The sequence below is a fragment of the Syngnathus scovelli genome, chromosome 20 (assembly GCF_024217435.2).
Source record: "Syngnathus scovelli strain Florida chromosome 20, RoL_Ssco_1.2, whole genome shotgun sequence".
Classification (NCBI taxonomy): Eukaryota; Metazoa; Chordata; class Actinopteri; order Syngnathiformes; family Syngnathidae; genus Syngnathus; species Syngnathus scovelli.
In genome coordinates this window covers 11,335,044-11,355,625 of record NC_090866.1, presented here as the reverse complement: position 1 = coordinate 11,355,625, position 20,582 = coordinate 11,335,044, and the positions used below count along the sequence as shown (strand labels likewise).

The following is a 20,582-nucleotide window of genomic DNA, read 5'->3' as shown; positions in this document are numbered from 1 at the left end:
CAATTGCAAATTTGAACGTAATAGTGAGCATCGTCTGCAAGTTGGCGCTCTCTAGCGTTTATAGCGCGTCATTGCAGTTTTCTTTAAGTCAACAGATGCACTGTAATATCGTCTGTCATAGTGTGATATTTATTAACCCATCATCATTTTTGAACACCCACGAAGCAAATAAGTGTGTGAATAGTCACCTTAAGCATTATTCTGCTCTTTATTATAGTGGAGGGTTGGCCAAGGTGGTGGCATGGACATCATGCTGCTGCTGCTGCTGCTGATTCTGCTGCTACAATGGTGGCGGTGTCTTGTGTTCATTTCAGCGGGTCTCAATCCTGCCCGTCTGCCACATATACGCAAACTCTACACACACTCTGATAGTGTGCGTGTGTCGAGGTGGAAGATACTTGCCATCTGTCCCAATACCTTTGCCGCAAGTCACCTTCGGCTGCAGTTTCACGCTTGAGCGGCCGGCCGGCGGCTGGCCGGCCTCCCCGTGCCGACTCAGCGTTATATCCAGATATCTATTATACATTGTATGTTGGGATGAGGTGGGGGAGTATAAAATACATTATTCCCAGCCCAGAACACATGCTTGCAAGGGGCCCGTTTTATTGTTAAAGGGGTGCTAAACGGGTGAAGTAGCCCAACGGAGAAGGCTGACATGCTAAAATGTTACTGTGAGCTTTCATCACAAAATGGACGCTCTCCAAATTGCTTCAAACAGGGGTGGGCAAACGTTTGCATCCAACCGCCCGCCACCTTCGATGTCATTTCAAGAACACAGCAGGCCAAATTTTGCCCACCCCTGTCTTAAAATGACACTCATGCTCATCCAGCACGCACACACGCACGCACGCACGCACGCACACACACACCTCTACATATTATTCATTAGCGTCTTCCTTACACTTAAAGGCATCTGGTGGGAGGGAAGCAGAAGTTGGCCATAAGGGTCCATCAGCGCCCCCGTTTTAAGGGCGAGTCATACGTCTTCCGATTCAAAGACGGGGAAAGCGTTACCGTCTCCCCTCGCCAAGCGTCCCAGGGACTCGGTGGACAAACTGCGGCTGGACAGGATGCTGCTGAGGCTGGACTGGCGAGCGCCTCGGGGCTGCCTCTCGATCTCCACGCGCACTTCGATGTTGGTTCCGTCCCTGCGGCCGCAAAACAAAACAAAAATACAGCAATGAACTCAATCCATTGCAGAGGTCTATTTCCTTAGGAATGCTCACTTTAGCCACCGGAGGGCAGTATAATACCGTCAGTGTCACTGTTCTCAATGACTGCAATCAAGTTAGTTGTTTTTTGTTTTCTTACATATTCCTGTGAGTGCTGGGGTTGCTGAGATCAATTTGTTTGTTTTGGTTTAAACGCAAAAGGTGTCTTTTACCTGGAACCACCGTTGCACTCTGACTGTCCGTTCTCTCGGGGGGACTCCTCTGCCTCCGCCGCCGTGGCACCGGGGAGTGGGAGGGGCACCGGGTGGGGGGCAACCGCTTCCTGCGCGCTGACCTCCTGCACGCTGGTGTCGGCCAGCGTGGGGCTGCTTTGAGCCCGCCAGTGGTCGCTCACCATGTGAGAGAACAGAAGATCTACGAGCGTAGTGCTTTGAGTTACAAGTTTGGTCACAGAACTGGCAGATGCAACGCAATGACGCGTGCCAAATGTCACTCACAGCTGGCGAGGTCCTCCAGCGCGTCGGGAGCGTCGGCGGGCTGTCGACACCAACCGTTCCTGCACAGCGACATGGGCACCACCCCGTACACGTACGTCAACATGAGCGGGACGCCCACGCCTGCGCACATTGGCAACGCAACATTTGTTTGGGCACAGCGGATCGCGACAAACGCACGCCGAGGACGTTCTTTTCGTACCCACTGTGACAGCCGCGATGACGGGCGAGACAAACACCGACATCATCACGCCGCTCGCCACCGTCAAGTAGTGCTTACTTCCTGAGATATTGTTTTTCTTGCAACGACCGTGGACCTGCAAATGGGAAAATGGTCCGGACCCGCTTGGAGATGACCTATCATCCGGATTTGAGAAGGGTACCTTTCGGCCCATGTAGATGGGTATGCCCACGATGATGACGGGAATGGCAAGGCCGGCGATGAGCGAGATGATCACGGGGGCGCCCAGCAACATGCCCACCTGCCACAGAACTTTGCGGGTCTGAGACCATGGCTTCTTGCCCCAGAAGGTACACCCTGAGGGACTGAAGCACAAAGGCGGGTCACCTTATGACAGGCAATAGACGCCACTGCGGTCTACCTGAGGTAGTGGACGTCGGTGATCTCCTGCATGCACAGCCAGCAGAACTGGCAAGCGCACACGGTACAGTTCATGCGGTTGCAGCTGCCGTCGTTGGTCTTCATGATGTAAGCGCCGCAGCGGGGACACGGCTTGATCTCCTCCGCATCTGCGTTAGGGGAAAAGTACGAGTCGCGTTAGCGCGCTCGTCACGCCGGCGCCCCACCCTGCCGTGAAAGCCGTATTCGGTCTTGCGAGGGCATTTTTACAAGTGGCGTGATGGGGCGGGCGCACCTCCTCCGGGTTCTTCATTGAAGACGTAGAGCGCAGCGGCGGCGGCCGTGGCGGCCGTGGCGTCCTTGCCGCCCAAGGCGTGGCGCGCGCGCTGGCGCCGCGCCTGGTCACAGGTCTGGTTAGGGTGCCACAGCTGGCGACAGTGGTAGCAGAAGTCGGTGTCGCAGCCGTCGCGCCCACACCGCAGCTTGGGACATTCAGCGCAGCCGTATGCGATCACCGCGTAGCTGTGGATGACAACGATTCGTTGCTAGGCAGAATTTCAAGTTCCTTAACTGGAGAAAGAAGGCGGGCTCAGACCTGCAGTCCGGTGCGGGACACCAGCGCGTGTCCGGGTCGGCGGCCAGGAAGCGGCGCAGGTGGTACTCCTCGAACCTCTCCAGCAGCACCGGGTCATCCAGGATGGTGCGCACATCCAGCGGCGTCAGGGCCTCGGGACACTGCGGGCACGCAATGGCCACCCGGCTCTCGGAGATTTCCATGCGCAGATATCGGCGCAGGCAGTCGCCGCAGGTGCGGTGCGGGCAGGTGAGCAGTCTGGGGAAGCACTGCGGCGGCTGGCTAAGCAGGCACAGCGGGCACTCCTCTAGGTGCTCGTCCGCCGCCGGCGGGTCCTGGCCGGACCAGGACAGCGACAGGACGTCAGTGGACCCGGCGGTGGCGCCCGTGGCGGCGGGCGGGCTGGACGCCGTCGACGCCGCCTCAACGGCATCCTCCGTGGGCGCGACGGCGCTGTCGGCGCTTTCCGCTCCGCAAAGTCTCCCTTGACCAGACTCTTCGGCAGTCTCTTCCTACGCAGACAAAGACACATGCTCTTAAATGATTGTACACAACGCAAGCCTTGATTGACAGGCTGATATTTTGAAACCTTGACTTGAAATCTTATTTTGAAACCCAAACACCGTTTCCAAACCCTACTTTGAAATGTGCCCATATGACCAAAGCAACACCGTCTGAGGTGAAGTAGCGATTGCAGGTGGATGCTGGTTACGCGGCGCCGACTCCGGTTGCTAGGCAACCTCATTTAGGCAAATTAGCATTTCATTAAGTCAACACTCTAATGGATTTGGGCTGTAACAGGCACAGGCAGCAGCTGAGCCATCCAAAGTTAATCATCTACAGCGTCGCTCGTTGGCTCTTAATGCTTCTCTCTCAGCTTCCTGACGGGACATTTTTATCTTTCACGTCGGGACAAATTGTCTTGTTTGTAACATTTGGCAACGTGTTGTGGAAACAAATGAGCATGACGCGTTGGTGCTGTGCGAGTGAGTTTTTCAAAATGATGACAAGCTTGAACAGTTGCACAGCATGCAAAATAGGTCTCGGCATGTACATTTCGGCCAACATTCTAGAGCCAAAGTAAGGTGGAAGTTGCCCTTACCCGTTGCGGCGGATGTTCGCTGGGGGTGAGCGCGATGGCCACCTCCTCTTTAGGCCGAGCCTCGGCGGGCTTTTCGGGCCGCCCTTCCGATTTGGGCTTCCGGCTGAAGAAGTTGAGGAAGCTGAGCGGGCCCCCCGTCTGCTGCTTGGGCCTCTTCATGGTGGGCGGCTGGAGCGGCGACTGAGGACGAGCGCGGCTCCGTGACCATTAGCGCCGGCGCAGCGTGCGTGTGTGCGTGCGTGCGTGCGTTCTCACACAAAGAGAGGGAGCGACGGCGATGACCGAGAGGTGACCCCCGTCACGAAGGGAACATCACTAATACGGCTTCACTGAGATTCTTCTTCCTCCTGATTGTACTGGAGTACTTTTAGGCCTCCTTTTCAGATCTGCAGCCAGCCCCCTGCATGCAAAAATGACGGGGTCAATGGGCCTCTTTTGTTATCACCATTTTTGAAATCAGGAACACATTTGAAATCAAATGTAGAATGACATCAATGACATCACGAGGTGCGTTTGGAGGGCCGTGAAACTTGTTAGCCGGCTGTTGTTGCGCAAGTTGCTGAAAAGGTCCGGCCGTATTGTTTGTGTCTGGGAAAGTAGGAGGGAAACCCGAGGATGGTGCCGGTGCCGGTGCCAGTGCCAGTGCTGCGCGCCTTCCCTGTGCAACCCTCACCGGACGCTGTCCCGCAGCAGCAATGCGGCTTTTCACGAGGATGACCTCAGCCCGCCCGCGCACGCGCACTCGGTCGGCCGAGTCCTCTCACGTTGACATCTGTATCGTGCCTGATATCATATCTACGAGGGATGGACTTTTTCAGGCCGAGTACAAATACATTTGAGTAGTGTCCTGATACTTGATAACGCCATTGTGATTAAATGTGTTTTATTCAAACAACAACAAACGGTTCCTGAACGTGGTGGAAAAAAAGCATCACTCCAGTGAATGGATTTTCGATGCCGCCTTCATTCATTTGTCAACATATAGTCAAATGTTTTTCCAATGATTTTCTTTTTCTGCCCCACACCCCCAAATTGATCTCTAACCATCCCTCCCCGTTGAAATGAAAGGAAATGCAATTAATCAATCACACCTCACCCAAAACACAACTATGTACTTCTTTTCTGGGAGTTATTGGGCGACTGATAAAGCAGCTTGATTGTGCATTAGCGCCACCAGCTGATATTGTCCTTCCACTGCAGCAAAACCAATGTGAACTGATGGTGGCCAGATGTCAAGGCAAGGGACCTGCAGCTTTCTTGCCACAGCCAAGCTTTCCAAATCAAATTGATGGATGGCGAGTTTTGAAACCAAAAGTCACTGAGCACAATTTGCATATTGTTGGATTTCATAAGAGTTGCCGCCGCGTACGTATTATTTCGCAGCCCGCAGTGATGCGCTCTTGCAGCAGCGCTTGGCTGACTTGATGAGCGAGCGCGGGCAGCATCGCGCGGTCAGGGAGTGGTGCTTCGAAAAAGAGCCTTTCGACGCAACAAGAGGCCATCAAAACATGGGCAAGTAAGAGTCGAAGATGCATTACGTAAACGGCTTCCTACCTCGCTGTGCGCGTCGCATTACACAAATGGCTCCTCCCCTGTAGAAAATCCCCACACGGCATGCAAGCAGGCGGTGTCCTCGTGCTCTCTCACCGGCTGGACCCGCCGTGACGCCGGCAGGTGGAGCGAGGTAAGAGAGGGCGTCGGCGGCCGGGCGGTGGCGTGGCGAGGCGAGGCGCGGCGCGGCGAGGCGAGGCGAGGCGATGGAGAGCCTTGGCCCGGCGTGCACTTGCTGACGACGGGGCCGGAGGGGTGGCACACTGCGGTGACTCGGACCAATGGGATGACGCAGGAAACCGAGGATTCTCCTATTCATAAAAAATACAAAGACCAAGTAGGCTGCGCTCATCCAAGCACCATTCGTCAACAACTCGCACATTATTACTCCAAATATTTATATGTATGCAAATTTATAATAAACAAAACATAGATTCCACCATGCAGCATAAATAAACTAGCGCGGCGTTTTGCGACCTCAGATCATCCATCAGGTGCGCCACAGCACTATCACAATCACTGACCTACATTTAGATCCGAAATTCAAATATTTGCTCTTTAAAATTGGATTGATTCCCCACGGCAAATGTGGCATTTTTTGTCCAATCAGATTTCAGATTTTAATCTGCCTATAGTGTCTTCAGAATTAGTCGTAATTAGGCGTCAATACCATCAAAATCTTGTTTTTCTTCAATATGTATGTATACATTTATGTAATAAAAACGTGTACAGTATTATCTTACGTTTCGTCATCACGAAACAAGATATATATTTTAATTATGATAATATCTGCAAAGGACGGTTTGGCAGTTAAATGGAAGAACGACTCCGCCCCTCTCTGGTGACGTTTATCCGGAAGTGACTTCCATATATTTCAAAATAAAGGTCTGGTTATGACAAATTAGGAAAGAAATCTTAAGAGACCAGTCAAACGTCGAATTGTGGGACTAATCGTGAATAAACAAGACAATAGTCGAGATGTGTTTGTAACGCCTGAAACAGTAATTAGCCAGTACATGCGTCCCTAAGATGAATACCGACTACGATCAAAACAAAGCAAGAGTTTCAATACATTTTGCGTTGACGACGTCACAAAACAACGTAATGTTGACGTTGTAACGATGAACGTTTGAAAGAATGGCGTAAACTACCGCAAGGTGATGCGCCCTTTAATTGTAAAGCACCGCCTTCCCCTGCGCCGGAAGTGCCCTTGTTGTTTCTTGCAGGGAGCTCACACAGGCGAATCAGAAAATCAATTAAGTTATGAAAAATACCATTAATTGCCTTTCTTTGTCGCCGCAGCCTGCGAAGAAATGGCGGACGTGCGTGTGTGGCGCGCTCGCGGAGCCGCACGTCGTCTCTAAAAGGGTGCGCTGCGGCGGCGATGAGGACTACTTTCTCCCTTTAGGTAAGTTAGCATGACGAGCTCACTCGGACAAGTTGACGTTAGCTTGCACCGTGTCTGTCTATTTATTATTATTATTATGGGGGTGGGGGGCGGCTTCGACGTGATCGCCACCCGCTAATTGCATTTTAGGACGGGGCTTGTCTATGACGAAATTGTGTGTGCAACTCGCGGGGTTGCCGACATGTTACTCGGTGGCTCCAAATGTGGAATTGTGCGTTTTATGCCGCTTCGTTTCTTGGATGCTGCGAGCCGCATGCATGCATGCTCTTTTGTGGACATGTTGTCATTAAGTCGCCCCCCCTCCTCCACTTGCACACACGCCTCCGCTTGCTTAAACATATCGCCCGGGTTATGTGTATGATAAGATGAATTAGTCACTTAATACACTCATCATGCAACGGAAAAAATGTTTGCAAACATTAAGGCGCGTCATGTATTAGTCATCTTTGTCGCATCATTACTACGTCAGCGAGTGGCCCTTCCGTAATAAATATTGAGCAAAGAATTCAGATATAATGTCACATGACTTTAGGATGACATGATTTGACGACATTCATACAAATGAATGTCCGTCCGCGTTGAATTGCTTTCAATTGACCATGGTGGCTTCATTTGATAGTTTGTGTTTATGCAATACTAAACGATGTCATCTGTGAAAGCTCAGTCAGCATGCTCTAAATTGGCTGGCAACCAAAAGGTCTGCCTGCCATTAAAAGTGTCATTTTCCAAATAACATTCCAACATAAGCTTCCTTTTTTCGCCTGCCATCAACAGAATTCTCGAGAAATCACTCACAGATGTACGATGAGCCGATGGTTGCGGAAGTCTGCAGGAAGACGTTGGCAGCAAAGGAGAGGCTGACTGGAAGATGCCAAGGAAAAAACAGCAGCATCCACAGCCAGTCAAATGTAAGTACTCCAAAAACATAGGTAGTATGTACTTAAGTCATATTACCAGTGGCACCTTAACTCTTCTTTTTTTTAATTTTTTTTGCATCCCACGACGACAGTGGATTCAAAAGCTGTTGTAGCCGCCGCAAGTGCAGGAAACCTCGCCTTCGACACGGACTTCCTTCTGGAACACGACCTTCAAGTTGGTGATCCTTATCGCGACGGCAAGATTCTTGGCCTGGAAAAATTCTCAGGTTGGTTATCATATTTGTTTTGACATTGCAAAATGTCAGCTCGGTGTTGCCTCTGTCACAAAACAAACTAAATGGCGACAAAAGCGATTGACCGTAAGGCACGTACATAATAAAACATGCCCGAGCGACAGGTGGCGCTATAACGAAAGGTAATAAACGAGGGCCCAACAGATATGAAAAGAAACAAGCGATGGTGCAATTCCCTTTCGCACACCTTACCTTTAGCAAGCACATACAAACGGCTCTCTATCCTGTTGCACGACAAAATACGAGCGGGGAGGTTGCAAAACCTCCAAAGGAAATGTGACGCCATTAGATGTAGTATATAAACAAAATACTATGACCATTATCATCAAGGACACCATCATGAAAGGGCAGCACATTCATCATCATCATCATCATGTGCTGTTGCCTCGGCCGCTGCTGCCATTATCATTACCCCATCATCATCATCATCATCATTACCATCAGCAGCCCTCGCAGGCACAGTCATCATCATCATCATCAACCTCTGTAATCATCCACTAGAAAGGGGGAGGGGTTTGGGGGTTCAGACCTCTTTTTGAGGCCGATCCAAACTCTGTCTTTGCTCACATTCTCTTGACGCCTTGTGAGGGAAAGACGCGTTTTCCTCGGCGGCGAGCATTTTGTGGCGGCTGGTGAATTTGCGCAAGCCGTGAGTATCAAAGTGTGACGTTTGACGTCATCGCATTTGAGTCACAAGGCGCGTGCGTGGACTTTGATGCTACACGTGCTTCTTTCATGCCTTTCAACGCGTCAATGTTGTTCTTCATCGCGGCCAGCCACCGAGAGTCGGGACATTCTTTTTCTGCAGGATTTGGGATGTGAACGATGCCACCGTGTTGAGTAACGTGAGCAAGTACTCTTCTCTTGTCGTCCCCTCTACAGAGGTAGCTGCTGAGATCGGTTTCTCTGTGTATCCTCTGTGTGATGAGGACAGCTCTGACTGCAGCGGCAGCAGCAGCGGCAGCAGCATGGACAGCGAAACGGAAACCTCCCACAGCAGCACCCCCGACCACGGCCTGGAAGACGAGGGCAGGGCGGGCCGCTCCGAAGCCCCCTTCCCGCCCTACCTGCCATGCCGGGGCTGCGGCCAGCTGCGCGACGACCACCTGGGCGCCTCGGTAGACCTGCCGGCGGCTCCTTACTGCCTGCGCTGCTGCAAGGCCTCGCGCGAGCCCAAGAGCGGCGGCGGCGGCGGCGACTTTGCTTTCGGGAGCCTGGCCGGGCTACACTCGCCGCTGGACGGCATGGCGGGCGACGACAAGAACAAGCTGCACTCGTGCCACCTGTGCGGCTTCTCCTCGCGCTACGCCAACCACGTCAAGCGGCACATGAAGACGCACAACGGCGAGAAGCCCTTCAACTGCCCCGTGTGCGCCTACGCCTCAGCGCAGCTGGTCAACCTGCAGCGTCACCTGCGCATCCACACGGGCGAGAAGCCCTACAAATGCGAGAGCTGCGCCTTCGCCTGCAGCTCGCTGGGCAACCTCAAGCGCCACCAGCGCATGCACATGCCCGCCGGCGCCTCGGCCGAGACGCACGGCGGCTCGCAGCAGCACGCCGCGCTCAGACCCGTCGGAGGCCTCAAGAGACACATGGCGAGCGGCCCCCGAGCCAGCGAAGAAGACGAAGCTGCCAAGGGTACGTTTGATTCCACAACCACATGACTCGTTAGCCTTTGAGGCTGCTACTAGCGTAATGCTCACACAAATGTTTTGCACCACCACGGAAACTGAAAATCATGACACATTTGATGACAAATGCACCATTTTCTTTCCATTTCAGAAGTGGCCGCCGCCTCGGCCCACCTGACTCTGTCGGCTCAGAACGCCGACTACCTCTCTGCGTTTGAGAGCCTCAAGGGGGCGTCGCCGCAGCCCACCACGCCGACCCCCGACCACCCGTCCGGCAACGGCAGAGCGAGCAGGCCGGCGGCCCCGGCACCCTCCTCCTCCTCCCCCCTGTTCCCCTTCACGTGTCGCCTCTGCGGCGTGGTGCTGGAAGACGAGGACGGCTCGTCGGCGCAGATCTGCGCCAAGTGCACGCTGGAGATGCTCACCAAGGACTCGTCGGCGTCGCCCGGCAGCCCCGGGGAGCGCGGCGACAAGGTGTACACCTGCGCCGCCTGCCCCTTCCTCACGCATTACCCCAACCACCTGGCGCGCCACATGAAGACGCACAGCGGCGAGAAGCCCTACAAGTGCCCGCAGTGCGACTACGCCTCAGCGCACTTCGACAACCTCAAGCGGCACCACCGCGTGCACACGGGCGAGAAGCCCTACAAGTGCCACCTGTGCGACTACGCCTGCGGCAACCTGGCCAACCTCAAGCGGCACCAGCGCGTGCACTCTGGCGCCAAGCCCTTCGTCTGCGCCGTCTGCAACTACAGCTGCAACCAGAGCATGAACCTCAAGCGTCACATGCTGCGGCACACGGGCGAGAAGCCCTACAAGTGCCAGGAGTGCGGCTACACCACGGGCCACTGGGACAACTACAAGCGACACCAGAAGAAGCACGGACACGCCACCGACGGCTGGGTCAAGATGTCTCCCGCCCAACTCGCCAGGAACCAGGATGACAAAAGCGGGCCCCGCGGCGGCCACAGGAAAGAGGCGGCCGGTGGGGGGGCCGGGCCCGACGTGGCCTACATGGCCAGGGAGGGCGCTCAGACTTTACAGCACCCCAACTGGAAACTTGAAATGGTCTAAATGTCACAATGGCAACGAGACGCTCTAATGCGCTTGTGCCAGCGCCAAGCCCGTCGACACACTGGATGTCATTAGAATAGGGAGGGAAAAAAAAAAAAAATCCCTTCCTGGCTGGCAAACGTTAATAACAATAAAAAAATGACAAAGTGCCAGGTCAGCTTGATTTCCCCTGCATCTGTCATGTATACAAGAGCGACAAGGGGGAAACCCCCCACCCCCTTACATGCAGACAGTGAGGGCTTAACACCCCACAACAGCAAAAATGACACACGAGAGGGCGTGGCCCTAAAACTAATCATAAAAACAACTTTGTTTTCCAAGCAATTTGCATGGGCACCGGTGACGGCGAGTGCCTTGAAAGTGACAAACTCCAAGCAAAGTGCTTCTTAATTGCTAAGGATTGAAAAAGAATGAAATTTGCGAGAGGGAGGGGGGGCCCATCTAATGTATTTTGTCACGTGTGTAGATCTTAACATGTATTTGTTCGCGTTGTCTTGTTTATTTTCTCACTGTAAAAATTGCCCGTGGTTTACGTGGAAACAAAAAGATGGCATTATTAGTACGTCGGCATGTGTCCATTTTTATTTTTCTAATGCCATCACTCGACTAGAAGTACGTACATTAATATATACAAGTATACGGAATAGGATGGTTGTCTGTGTGTCGTTTCCCCCTGAGAAAATGTCTAGGAGCGCATTTTTTTTTGCTTTTCGAATGCAAAAGGAAAAAATTTGTTGGCGCTCTCGAAACGGCGCTTTCCAAACTGTCGTTTCCTCAACGCCTGCCCAATTTTTTGTCATCACCTGCCTGTGTCCTTTTATGGAGCGTTTGTCTCATCAATGCCTTAAAGAGCAACACTTTACACACACATACATGCAAATAATTCAACACAAATATCTGATGGCTTGTTCCCATACAATAAAAATACATTATTTCCTCAATGTGGTCAGGCGTGACTATATATATTTTTTTTTCTTTAATTTTTTCTACTGTTCAAAAAAAGATTTGCATGACACATGGTTTCAGTCAAAATGATGCTAAACTACTTACCCCTATTAAGAACCAACCTTTAATTTGTTGTAATTCCATCAAATCACCTGAATTGCCTTGGAAAGATTCCACTGTTGAGAATTTTGCAAGCGTGGTCCAGACAGGACAACCACGAGCGCACAAAAAAATGATTCATCTGAAACAATGACAGACCTGAACAGATGAGAGCATTTATTGTTATGGTTTGTATTGCTTACAATTGAGATGTTTGCAGTTAGCGCCACGCTTTATGAGGTTTTATTGTCTGTTAAAAACAATCAGGAAACCAAACCTTTGCTACAAAGAAAGAAGCACTTACTAATGGAGCAATGAATTCTTCACCGTGTTCAATTTGTTGCCAGCAATGCATGAACCAAGTTGATGTTGTGCACCGTATTATTCAAACGCTCCTCTGAGATGATTGGCACGAGCACATCGAAACAACACGAAAAAAATCAAGTGGAAATCTGTCAACCAAAAACAACATGTTAGTTCATTTCTAGATAGAAAGAAACATTAGTAGGAAAAGTTTGGAATACTCAATCGCTAGTGGAGCGTATGAAAAAGTGACGTCGATAAGGTTTAATCTTGTGCAAAATGCTTTAGTAAACTACAATTTGGCATTTATGAGAAGAAAAATAAAAACTTTTAAAAAAAAATACATGGATTTCCAACATTTCACCCCCACCCCTTCCGTGAATGCCCTTTGAGCATTTAGTAATACGAGAATTTTAACAGAGGATTTTCTAGTTTTCACTTGTAGTACATAGTTGGCAACTAGCAACATCAAATCATTCAGACAAAGCGAAAGGCTAAATGCTCAAAGAGGTTTTTCCATCCCTCCCCCAATTGTCACGAGTTGACTTTTTTTTTTTTAGAGTGCAAAGTGCAAGCAGCTGGGCCAAAGCAGGCAACTTGATGAAACTGGAAGAAATGATGGTCAGGCAACCACAAAAAGGTAAGGCATCGAGACCCAAGGACACTGGACAGATCATTAGGTACACCGGCGCACAGCCGCATTCATATACTGGAGCAAAATGGCGATGCCTGGAATTTGAGTGGAACGACAATGACATTACGATCTCAAGGCAGCACTAATTTAAAAAAAAAAAAAAAGTTCAAATGTGACGGGTAAAACTATATGTGTGTAAAATACCTTTTTTAATATGATCGTTATTTCCCCCCCCCCCCCCCTATATACAACAAACTGGGCTCACTACATACGTATACCAGTAAATAATTGTCACATCTCACTGGATGGACCTAATGTTGCGTCCAGCTGCGAGTTGTACTAAAAATCAACGTCGGTTTGGCACGTACGTACATGGCGGCACATTCAATTTGGCAGAAAAGTCGGTCTTTGCACGTGAACCGCATTGTAATGTCAGCGCGAAATCAAAATCGCAACAGATGGCAATAGCTCGAGACCGACAAACAAAGAAGCCACTTCTGGGCCTGGATGCTACAAACCCTGCAGAGGCACAACGGGACACGTGTGTTAGCATCGGACCGAAGCTCGTAACCTTTGCGGGAGCGTGTAATGAGGATGAGGAGGAAGGGGAGGGCCAGCCGGCAGACGTTACAGGTCGTCATCGCCGATGCCCTCGAAGGCGTAGTTGCCGTGGAAATCGCCGCCGCTGATGTCGTTGGCCGAGTTGGAGGCGCTGATCCCTCGCAAGGACACCGAGCTCAGCTTAGTCTGGGGAGCCCATGGCGGCAAACTTATTTGTTATTCATGCTTGCACTATGTAAATCAGTCCGCTTTTTGCAGTTCTGCAAGACCTCATAAAAATGTGCAGTTGTGTTTATTGTCCTCACCGATAGTTTGATGATCTGCTCGCGGCTCTGGTCTGGAGAGTCCTGCATGGAAACAGTAGGTGAAAAAAAAAAAAAAAAGAAACCAACAAATGATGTGAGGGCGGAGTGGAAATGTGGGGGTGGGCCATGTTATTGTGGTGGCACGTTCCATTCCTCACCAGCAGCGGGGGTGATTTCACAGCTTGCTGACAGTCGGGCCGCTGCATGGAGCCGCTGTGTCGTTTCCTTAACATCTAAGGAGGAAACGGAACAAGAGCATGAGTCATGTATTAGACATACTGATATCTAGTCTAACACTGCTGCGACCTTCTTGATGCTGCCGCCAGACTTCTTCACCATTAACTCGTCCACCATAGACTGGAGGCAGATGCTCATCATGATAGCCTGAAAGCACACAGGATTCTGTGAATTTCAAAGGGTCTTCAGTTTTACGAGCGGGCCGAAGTGGCATGACCTCTCGATAGAAAAGAGCACTTTTATATTGTTGATGGCAAAACAAAATGGTGGTGACCTGCTGGCTGGTGATGGTGACCCAGCGCAGGCGGTCCTTGCTCATCAGATACTCGAAGGCCAGCTCCAATTTCACGTCGCACTTGGCCGACGTGCACGGGTTGCCGGTGCCGTTTGCGATGGGGACTTGCTGCAAAATAGTAAGCACACACACTTAATGTGGAGACAAATCCCTGCAGAAGCAATTTGATGAGCTGCCGCCATGCATCACAGCTGCACCAAATGAGCAGCCCGTAGAAACCATTTTGGCCGGGGCGGATGGGGGGGGCTAATGACGGTGGCAAATGGAGCCGAGGGATTCATCACCCTACAAGAGAGCGTGAACGGAGGACACGGGGGCCGCTGGCAGCCAGCCGTGGGGGGGGGGTAATGAGACAAGCTGCTAAATGGACTCTGCTGTTGGGAGGGGAGGGGGAACATTCGACGCATGCGCAGACTTACGGAGGAGGTGACTCTCCAGCAGCGCATGCGCGTGACCTTGAAGCTGCCCTCCTTCATCTGCTCGTTGGGCAGCTTGACGTGAAAGTTGAGCTCGTTGTTGCCGGCGCCCACGATGACTTGGCAGCCCTTCTCGGGGAAGTCGGTGGCGCACGGGTCGAACTTGATGTAGCCGTAATACTTCAGCGTCTGGCCCAGGTGGATGAACTGAAGAGGGAGGGAGGGAGGGAGGGAGGGAGGGAGGGAGGGAGGGAGGGAGGGAGGGAGGGAGGGAGGGAGGGACCACAGAGTTCACTTCGCGTCTCTCCCATTACTAAATCAAATATTGGCGAAAGAAGCGACGCGCCATCGCCAGCACTTTTGGCAACGCTTACTACAAACAAGCTGTGTGTTGATCTTACTTCTTTCTTGGAGCCTTTCTCCTGCAGGGACTTGAGCTGCCTGTGCTGGTCTTTGTTGACGAGTATCCAGCCTCGCTCGATGTCCGACACCGTCTGCTCGGACACAAACCGCAATAAACATTTCTCAACATTTCCACAAGCAAAAGGTTTCTTACCTGAGCATAAAGCAAGTTCAGGCCAACTCTGTTGTCCATGACGTCGGCGTCGTACATCATGTCCCAATAACTATGGAGAAAGACGCAGAAACGTGAAAAGTCTGGTTACTTTCACTTTCAGCATGCGCAACGAGGCTGAAGCCTTGCTGATGTTGTGCTCTCTGGGTCTTGCACAGTGGGGGGGTCTGTTAAGTCATCCACCTTCCAACTTTTTGTGGCTTTGACATTCCATCTCCCCCCGCTGTCTCACATACGCGGCAAAAGTAGGTCAGGGAGACTCATAAGAGTTCCCTTGAGGCGCAAAGCCGGCCAGTCGATATCCGGAGCTCCTCCAAAGAGGCACCGTTTCAAACATGGACGCTACCTTTTCCGTAATAAGATGTGAAATTCTGAGCTGTGTAGGCTGGTGATGGACACATAGGGCAGCTCAAACTCCTGAAGTTTCCGCACAACTACAAGAAAAATAGCAGAGAACAAGCTCAAGACACCCAGATGATTTGGGGGGCATCCAAGAAGAGAGTGTGCCGAACATTCCATTTGTTTTGATAAGCAACATGCAATCTTATCGCAGATGATGCAAGACAAAAAAAAAAAAGGTAATGATCATAGCGCTGATTATGTAAGCGGGTGTTGTTGTTGCGTAACGCACACGTAAGGCCTCCGTCTTCTCCTTCACGGACGAGGAAAAGACTGAAGTAGGCCACAAGTTCTTCGGGGAGATCCAGTTTGATTGCGACGACCTTCAGGCACAACAAAAACAACAATTCCACTCGAATCAGATCAGAGAAGGTGCCGAACATACAAGAAAGCAAAAAGTGCTTACATCCAGCACATCTTCTGTCTGATCAGAGCTCAGGATGTTGACTGTTACTTTCTGACCGTTAGACAGGCAAATGTCCAGAGCAACTTCCTCTGTTGGAATCTGCTGAGTCTCCTGAGAGAGCCACAAAAAGACGGCGGCAGGTTAGCGACGAGCGTGGAAGATAACAAAGGACCTTTCATCCGTGGCAGAAACGATGACCGGCAGGTGCGGGTTTGGGTTGATAGAGGAGCCACTGACCTGCTGTGCTTTTCTTAGGAAGCCGTTGAACAACTCGCTGGCTCCAAGCAGCGGGTCCTGGCGTACTGGCGGAAAGAGGAAATGCCACAAATCAGTCCAAAAGAAGCGGAGCACGTAACAAGTGAGCTGTGTTGTCGGACACAACTTTGGTGAACTAAAAATGATGAGCGACTCCCACGAGAGACTGAGTGAGTTTTTTTTTTTTTTTTAAATCATTCAAACTACGGCAAGCTTTGGCGCCGCGTTGACATTTCTACCTGCGAGCCATGTTGTAACCGAGGCAGCCTACGAGCAAATAGGGGCAATCGGGGCTGCAACAACGCCTCCTTGTTCCGCACTGGCGGCCAGCGCTGAGAGGATTAAGACAGACCCGCTTTGGCGTGGTGGCCCGCTCTGCAAACTTGTTTGTGTACGCACAAGGTTCAGCTTAGGGGTAATGTGCTTAAAACGCGCGGATGAAAGTCCACCTTTGGGAGCCGGAGCGTGACGTGGACCACGGACAAGGTGTGTTTACTTGAGACCTAAATGGAATTAAAGCTGAAAGCACATGTAAGCACAGGAACCCCCCCCCCTCCCTTTTTTTTTTTGCAATGTATGTCGCTCATCTGTCTCAAAGTGAATACGGTGCCAGTCAAAATCTCCAAGAGCTGTTGCAATCTACCCAAATGACCTGCAGAGGATTTCCTGAGGTGAGGTCAGATAGTAGCCTTTCTGTCTTTTCAGAGATGGCTTTTCTAAGACTCTTTCAGGCCTACACACGCTTTGGAGGTTTCTTTGTAGGTTGAAGGCCTCACCTGTCTGCATGTACTTTTCCAGCTGCTCCCGCCTCTGCTCCACTTCAGCGAGGGTCAGCGTGAAGATCTTTTTTGGAGGGAAGGAAGGCACCACATTGCTGCCATACTCCTTCTTTAACTGTGGGCGCAAAAAGCTCTTTCTCACTCATTCATCAATTATCAAATTCATTTGAGGATATAAACTCCAATGACAATTCACGTGTGAGAGAAAATGACGTCAAGCAGGTGATGCCTTACCTGCTCGTGGAGGCTGAGGAGCTGACTGTAGCGCACCCGACAGTGCAGAACGCCGTTGACGTGGATGTTGTAAGCCTGCAGGGGAACGCAAGTGAGCGAAGACGTTAACACAATGCACAACACATTATTACCTTTTTTGACCTCTAATACCATCCAGTTTTAATGAAGCGGAACCACAAAATTAGATTGGTAAAGAGGGGAAATGGAGCCTGCCGCACATTTTCCAGCCAAACACGTGCTCCGTCCGTGTTGTGCAACAGATGACGGCTCTTGCCCCTCTATGAGACCAATATGAACGCCAGTGGCAGCAAACAGATAAATTCCAGCTGAGGGCTATAAACATCCACAGGAGTGGATCCGTTAATGGAATACAAATAACACTTGCAGGGCCCAAACCTCAGAGAGATCAATAAATACCACAGCGTACATGGCATCTGTAAAGCTCAAGTCTGCAATGATGCAGTCTTTTTCATAATCAATGAAGAGATAGTACAACAATTAAATGCTAAAAGCTGAAACATATCTTCTACATTTTCCCCTTGGACGTGTCACAACCCATTTTCCGTTTTATCAGGCACATTTATTAGGCAACGCTTGCAATTTGCATTATCTTCTAGTTAATACAGTTAAAGTACTAATAACAATACAGGTATGTACATGCTCACCACATAGGTGGATCCATTTTCTCCCAAACGAACCTCCGTTTCGGGGATGGAAAAATGCATGTTTAGTTCCCAGCCAGCGGTACCTGAACGCCACCTCGGCTAGCGATGCTCAAGACGCCACAATTGTCCACAATTCGAATCCAATAAAACAGACAATTCCACTGTCGTGAGAGTCGCTGGTGACTTTAGGGGTGAGGGAGGCATACACACGGGTTCAGCTCGGTCCAGTGGCGCCGTGTCGGGCTGAGGCGAGTTAGCATCCACCTCCGCACCAGCTAGCTTCGTCACGAAAAAAAAAATAGAAAAAAGAAGAGAAAAACTTCCCCCACGTCAGTCGTAAACTTTTCAAACTGCCAAAGTGGACATGTTGCGAGTGTAGAGTAATTCTACTCCGACCGGGTGTAACATTAAATTGTCTTTTTAACAACTTTTTTTTTCCTGAGTGTTTTTTGATTTACGAGATTAAAATGCTAAAACCGCGCAACGTTCACTTCCGCTAAACAGATGTAGCTAACTGGATTGGAGATGCAGCTGGTTTCTTCAGATTAGATGGCAGAGGCTATTCACGAAACAAGAGGGGGGCAGTGGTTCACTATTTTGGTTCAAAATGTTCCATTTTTCTCCTATAATCAACAAATAAAAACACACAAATACCCATTTACACTCTTAAAGCAGTATGATGACAAAATATGACTGAAATGTACATTTTAAACACCTTGCATTGGTCAATTGGATTGGAACAGTCCTGGTACAGATCATTTTCTTTTCACTTGGGGGTGGCTGAACCAATAACGGTTAAAATAACATAAGGGAAACTGCGTGTTTTCTTCTTATACAGCCGTGTATTAAATATATATCTTGATCAATGTCTTTTAGACCCATTTAATTAATTTAAAGTAAGTGCATTACATATTGTCAAATCGACCCACATTTGGTGCGATCCAAAGTGACAGCGGGAGAAGAAGGCACGATGTGTACAGTAAAAAAATTAATTGGAAAAATATTCTGGTGTTATTATTACTTTAAATATGGAATATTACTCAGCTATTAAATGTGTGTGTGTGGGGGGGGGTGTGTATAAAAAATGGTTTGGGTGCGCTTCTGGTCACGTGTCTGGTACAGTACGGTCACATGACTTCGATCAGTAAACATGAAAACTGGGCATAACCAACTGCTGCCTCCTTTGTTTGTTTTCATCCTTTGTTTGTGTATTTACCTCAGCCAGCAACAGATCGAGCCGCAGGTATTAGCCAGAATATTGTTTTAATATCATTATTACACGTCAAAACAGAGTAATAGCGACTACAAAGCAAGAGTACGCGCATTCGATATACGCTTGACTGTCAGACAACCTGGTGTTTTGCTGTACATCAATGATAAAGTAGAAACAAACTATGACTACATTCGAATGTTTTTCTGGTTTACGTTCACAGCTATGTAAACAATGTCGTGGAAGTTCGCTGAATGGCTCCGCGGTGGGTAAATTTTGCTTCTCGTCCAACGGTCGGATCACAGGACGTTGCTGCCTGGCAAATGAAACGAGCTACCATGAACGCATCATCGGGTAGGGCGTTTAAATAGAATATCAACACGATGCTAATGACGGCCTTATTAACCGTGAACCACATTTGCTGTCTTGTAATGTTTGTGTTTTGTTTTAGGCTGGATTTGTCCAATTGTTCCTTAACTCACGTGGGCAATCTTCAGGAAGCATCAACCACTTTAATGATGTATGCATAAGTCCAGATACCGTTTGACACAACGTGGACTCATTTAATTCTTTTTTTTTTCTTTCTAATTGTTTACAATTAATATCAATTTTCGCAGTGATCTGTCATCAAACTCCATCGTCAACATCAGTGACACAGCATTTGAAGGATTTAGACAGTTGAGTCAGTTGTAAGTACACAAGTGTGTTTTTTACTTACTTACTTAAATGGTATATTTTTATTTAGCTCAAACAAATTGCACTTTATCAGGATTTTGCCAGCAGACGTTGCCTGTCCAGGTGGGAATTCCTCCTGGGATAAGGTAGCGATAGAAAATGGAACGCGTCTTTGCGAAGGCCAGAGGAACATGTGCATTCAGACAGGGAAGATGTGTAAGTTTACACAATGCAATTTCATACTTAGTCAATCAAGTACGATTCACGCTACTGATCTCCATTGGCAGCTGTTAACTGTCCAGAGTACTCCCAGTGCGCTCCGTACGGGCCCGGTTACTTCGAGTGCAGCTGCGCCGACAACTACCACGGATACAAGTGTCTGCGAGAGGTCTGTTGCGTGCTCAGAGTTTGCATATCATACCTGAAGATGTTTTTTAATCAGGCGTTTGTCCACAATGTCATAACAGGGGGAGTTCCCAAGCCTGCAGGTGTTTGGACCTCTGGGAGCTTCCACGCTTGCACTTTCCCTCCTGCTGTGGCTGACCCAGAGACGAAAGGCCAAGTCTCTATAGAATATTTATGTTTTAATGTTCATTCATCTAGTGAGTAAGCTGAAAGGGAAGTGCATATCCGGATATTTTACAGATTCTTAGCTGGATTTTAATTTCACTGTTACTTAAAAAGTGTATCTCTCCTCGGAATGCGAGTTCCTTTCTGTAAGTTGTATTTATTTTTTAAGCATATTGATTGACCTGATAAATTTATGATTTACCAAACAAGGCAAAGTTATTTATGGCTGTAATTTAAGGCCCAAATCAAGAACACACACGCGA

General features: G+C 49.6%; 4 protein-coding genes across 5 annotated transcripts; 2 read left to right on the top strand and 2 right to left on the bottom strand.

Moving 5' to 3' along the window:
- Nucleotides 1–106: 106 nt before the first annotated feature.
- Nucleotides 107–5,696, bottom strand: si:ch211-278j3.3 (E3 ubiquitin-protein ligase RNF19B). 2 transcript variants are annotated; one of them, XM_049757981.2, is made up of 11 exons: nucleotides 5,570–5,696; nucleotides 4,178–4,322; nucleotides 3,923–4,102; nucleotides 2,842–3,332; nucleotides 2,542–2,768; nucleotides 2,269–2,416; nucleotides 2,050–2,212; nucleotides 1,869–1,983; nucleotides 1,670–1,789; nucleotides 1,385–1,586; nucleotides 107–1,148 (listed from the first exon to the last, which is right to left on the bottom strand). In XM_049757981.2, the coding sequence occupies exons 3-11, from the start codon at nucleotides 4,079–4,081 to the stop codon at nucleotides 977–979; spliced, it is 1,797 nt and encodes a 598-aa protein (XP_049613938.1). In that variant the 5' UTR covers nucleotides 4,082–4,102; nucleotides 4,178–4,322; nucleotides 5,570–5,696; the 3' UTR covers nucleotides 107–976. The 2 variants fall into 2 exon arrangements, with proteins under 2 accessions (XP_049613938.1, XP_049613936.1); XM_049757979.2 differs by having other exon boundaries at nucleotides 5,477–5,615.
- Nucleotides 5,697–7,655: 1,959 nt separating this feature from the next.
- Nucleotides 7,656–11,698, top strand: znf513a (zinc finger protein 513a). The gene is made up of 4 exons (XM_049757978.1): nucleotides 7,656–7,789; nucleotides 7,891–8,025; nucleotides 8,935–9,690; nucleotides 9,835–11,698. Exons 1-4 carry the CDS (start codon nucleotides 7,750–7,752, stop codon nucleotides 10,755–10,757), a joined length of 1,854 nt encoding a protein of 617 aa, XP_049613935.1. The 5' UTR covers nucleotides 7,656–7,749; the 3' UTR covers nucleotides 10,758–11,698.
- A 259-nt stretch (nucleotides 11,699–11,957) lies between these two features.
- Nucleotides 11,958–18,394, bottom strand: snx17 (sorting nexin 17). Its single transcript, XM_049757983.1, has 15 exons — nucleotides 17,865–18,394; nucleotides 17,200–17,274; nucleotides 16,963–17,080; nucleotides 16,169–16,233; nucleotides 15,932–16,042; nucleotides 15,758–15,848; nucleotides 15,473–15,560; nucleotides 15,109–15,178; nucleotides 14,954–15,046; nucleotides 14,556–14,759; nucleotides 14,116–14,244; nucleotides 13,911–13,988; nucleotides 13,763–13,837; nucleotides 13,605–13,646; nucleotides 11,958–13,485 (listed from the first exon to the last, which is right to left on the bottom strand). The coding sequence occupies exons 1-15, from the start codon at nucleotides 17,922–17,924 to the stop codon at nucleotides 13,366–13,368; spliced, it is 1,419 nt and encodes a 472-aa protein (XP_049613940.1). The 5' UTR covers nucleotides 17,925–18,394; the 3' UTR covers nucleotides 11,958–13,365.
- A 568-nt stretch (nucleotides 18,395–18,962) lies between these two features.
- On the top strand, nucleotides 18,963–20,534 carry atraid (all-trans retinoic acid-induced differentiation factor). The gene is made up of 7 exons (XM_049756087.2): nucleotides 18,963–19,107; nucleotides 19,298–19,428; nucleotides 19,526–19,594; nucleotides 19,692–19,763; nucleotides 19,844–19,965; nucleotides 20,037–20,137; nucleotides 20,217–20,534. The coding sequence occupies exons 1-7, from the start codon at nucleotides 19,015–19,017 to the stop codon at nucleotides 20,319–20,321; spliced, it is 693 nt and encodes a 230-aa protein (XP_049612044.1). The 5' UTR covers nucleotides 18,963–19,014; the 3' UTR covers nucleotides 20,322–20,534.
- The last annotated feature ends 48 nt before the right edge of the window (nucleotides 20,535–20,582 follow it).

Bases quoted from the DNA above. Each gene is read 5' to 3' on its own strand.
- si:ch211-278j3.3 (XM_049757981.2), bottom strand. From the start codon at position 4,081: ATGAAGAGGCCCAAGCAGCAGACGGGGGGCCCGCTCAGCTTCCTCAAC. The intron at 1,984-2,049 runs GTACCCTTCTCA...TCCCATTTGCAG, and splicing joins CCATCTACATGGGCCGAAAG to GTCCACGGTCGTTGCAAGAA. The intron at 1,587-1,669 runs GTGAGTGACATT...CTACGCTCGTAG, and splicing joins GCTGGAGGACCTCGCCAGCT to ATCTTCTGTTCTCTCACATG.
- znf513a (XM_049757978.1), top strand. From the start codon at position 7,750: ATGCCAAGGAAAAAACAGCAGCATCCACAGCCAGTCAAAT. The intron at 7,790-7,890 runs GTAAGTACTCCA...CCACGACGACAG, and splicing joins GCATCCACAGCCAGTCAAAT to TGGATTCAAAAGCTGTTGTA. The intron at 8,026-8,934 runs GTTGGTTATCAT...TCCCCTCTACAG, and splicing joins TGGCCTGGAAAAATTCTCAG to AGGTAGCTGCTGAGATCGGT.
- snx17 (XM_049757983.1), bottom strand. From the start codon at position 17,924: ATGCATTTTTCCATCCCCGAAACGGAGGTTCGTTTGGGAGAAAATGGA. The intron at 17,275-17,864 runs GTGAGCATGTAC...GTTCCCCTGCAG, and splicing joins AAAATGGATCCACCTATGTG to GCTTACAACATCCACGTCAA. The intron at 14,245-14,555 runs GTAAGTCTGCGC...ACTATTTTGCAG, and splicing joins GCTGGAGAGTCACCTCCTCC to CAAGTCCCCATCGCAAACGG.
- atraid (XM_049756087.2), top strand. From the start codon at position 19,015: ATGAAAACTGGGCATAACCAACTGCTGCCTCCTTTGTTTGTTTTCATC. The intron at 19,429-19,525 runs GTAGGGCGTTTA...GTTTTGTTTTAG, and splicing joins TACCATGAACGCATCATCGG to GCTGGATTTGTCCAATTGTT. The intron at 19,966-20,036 runs GTAAGTTTACAC...CTCCATTGGCAG, and splicing joins CATTCAGACAGGGAAGATGT to CTGTTAACTGTCCAGAGTAC.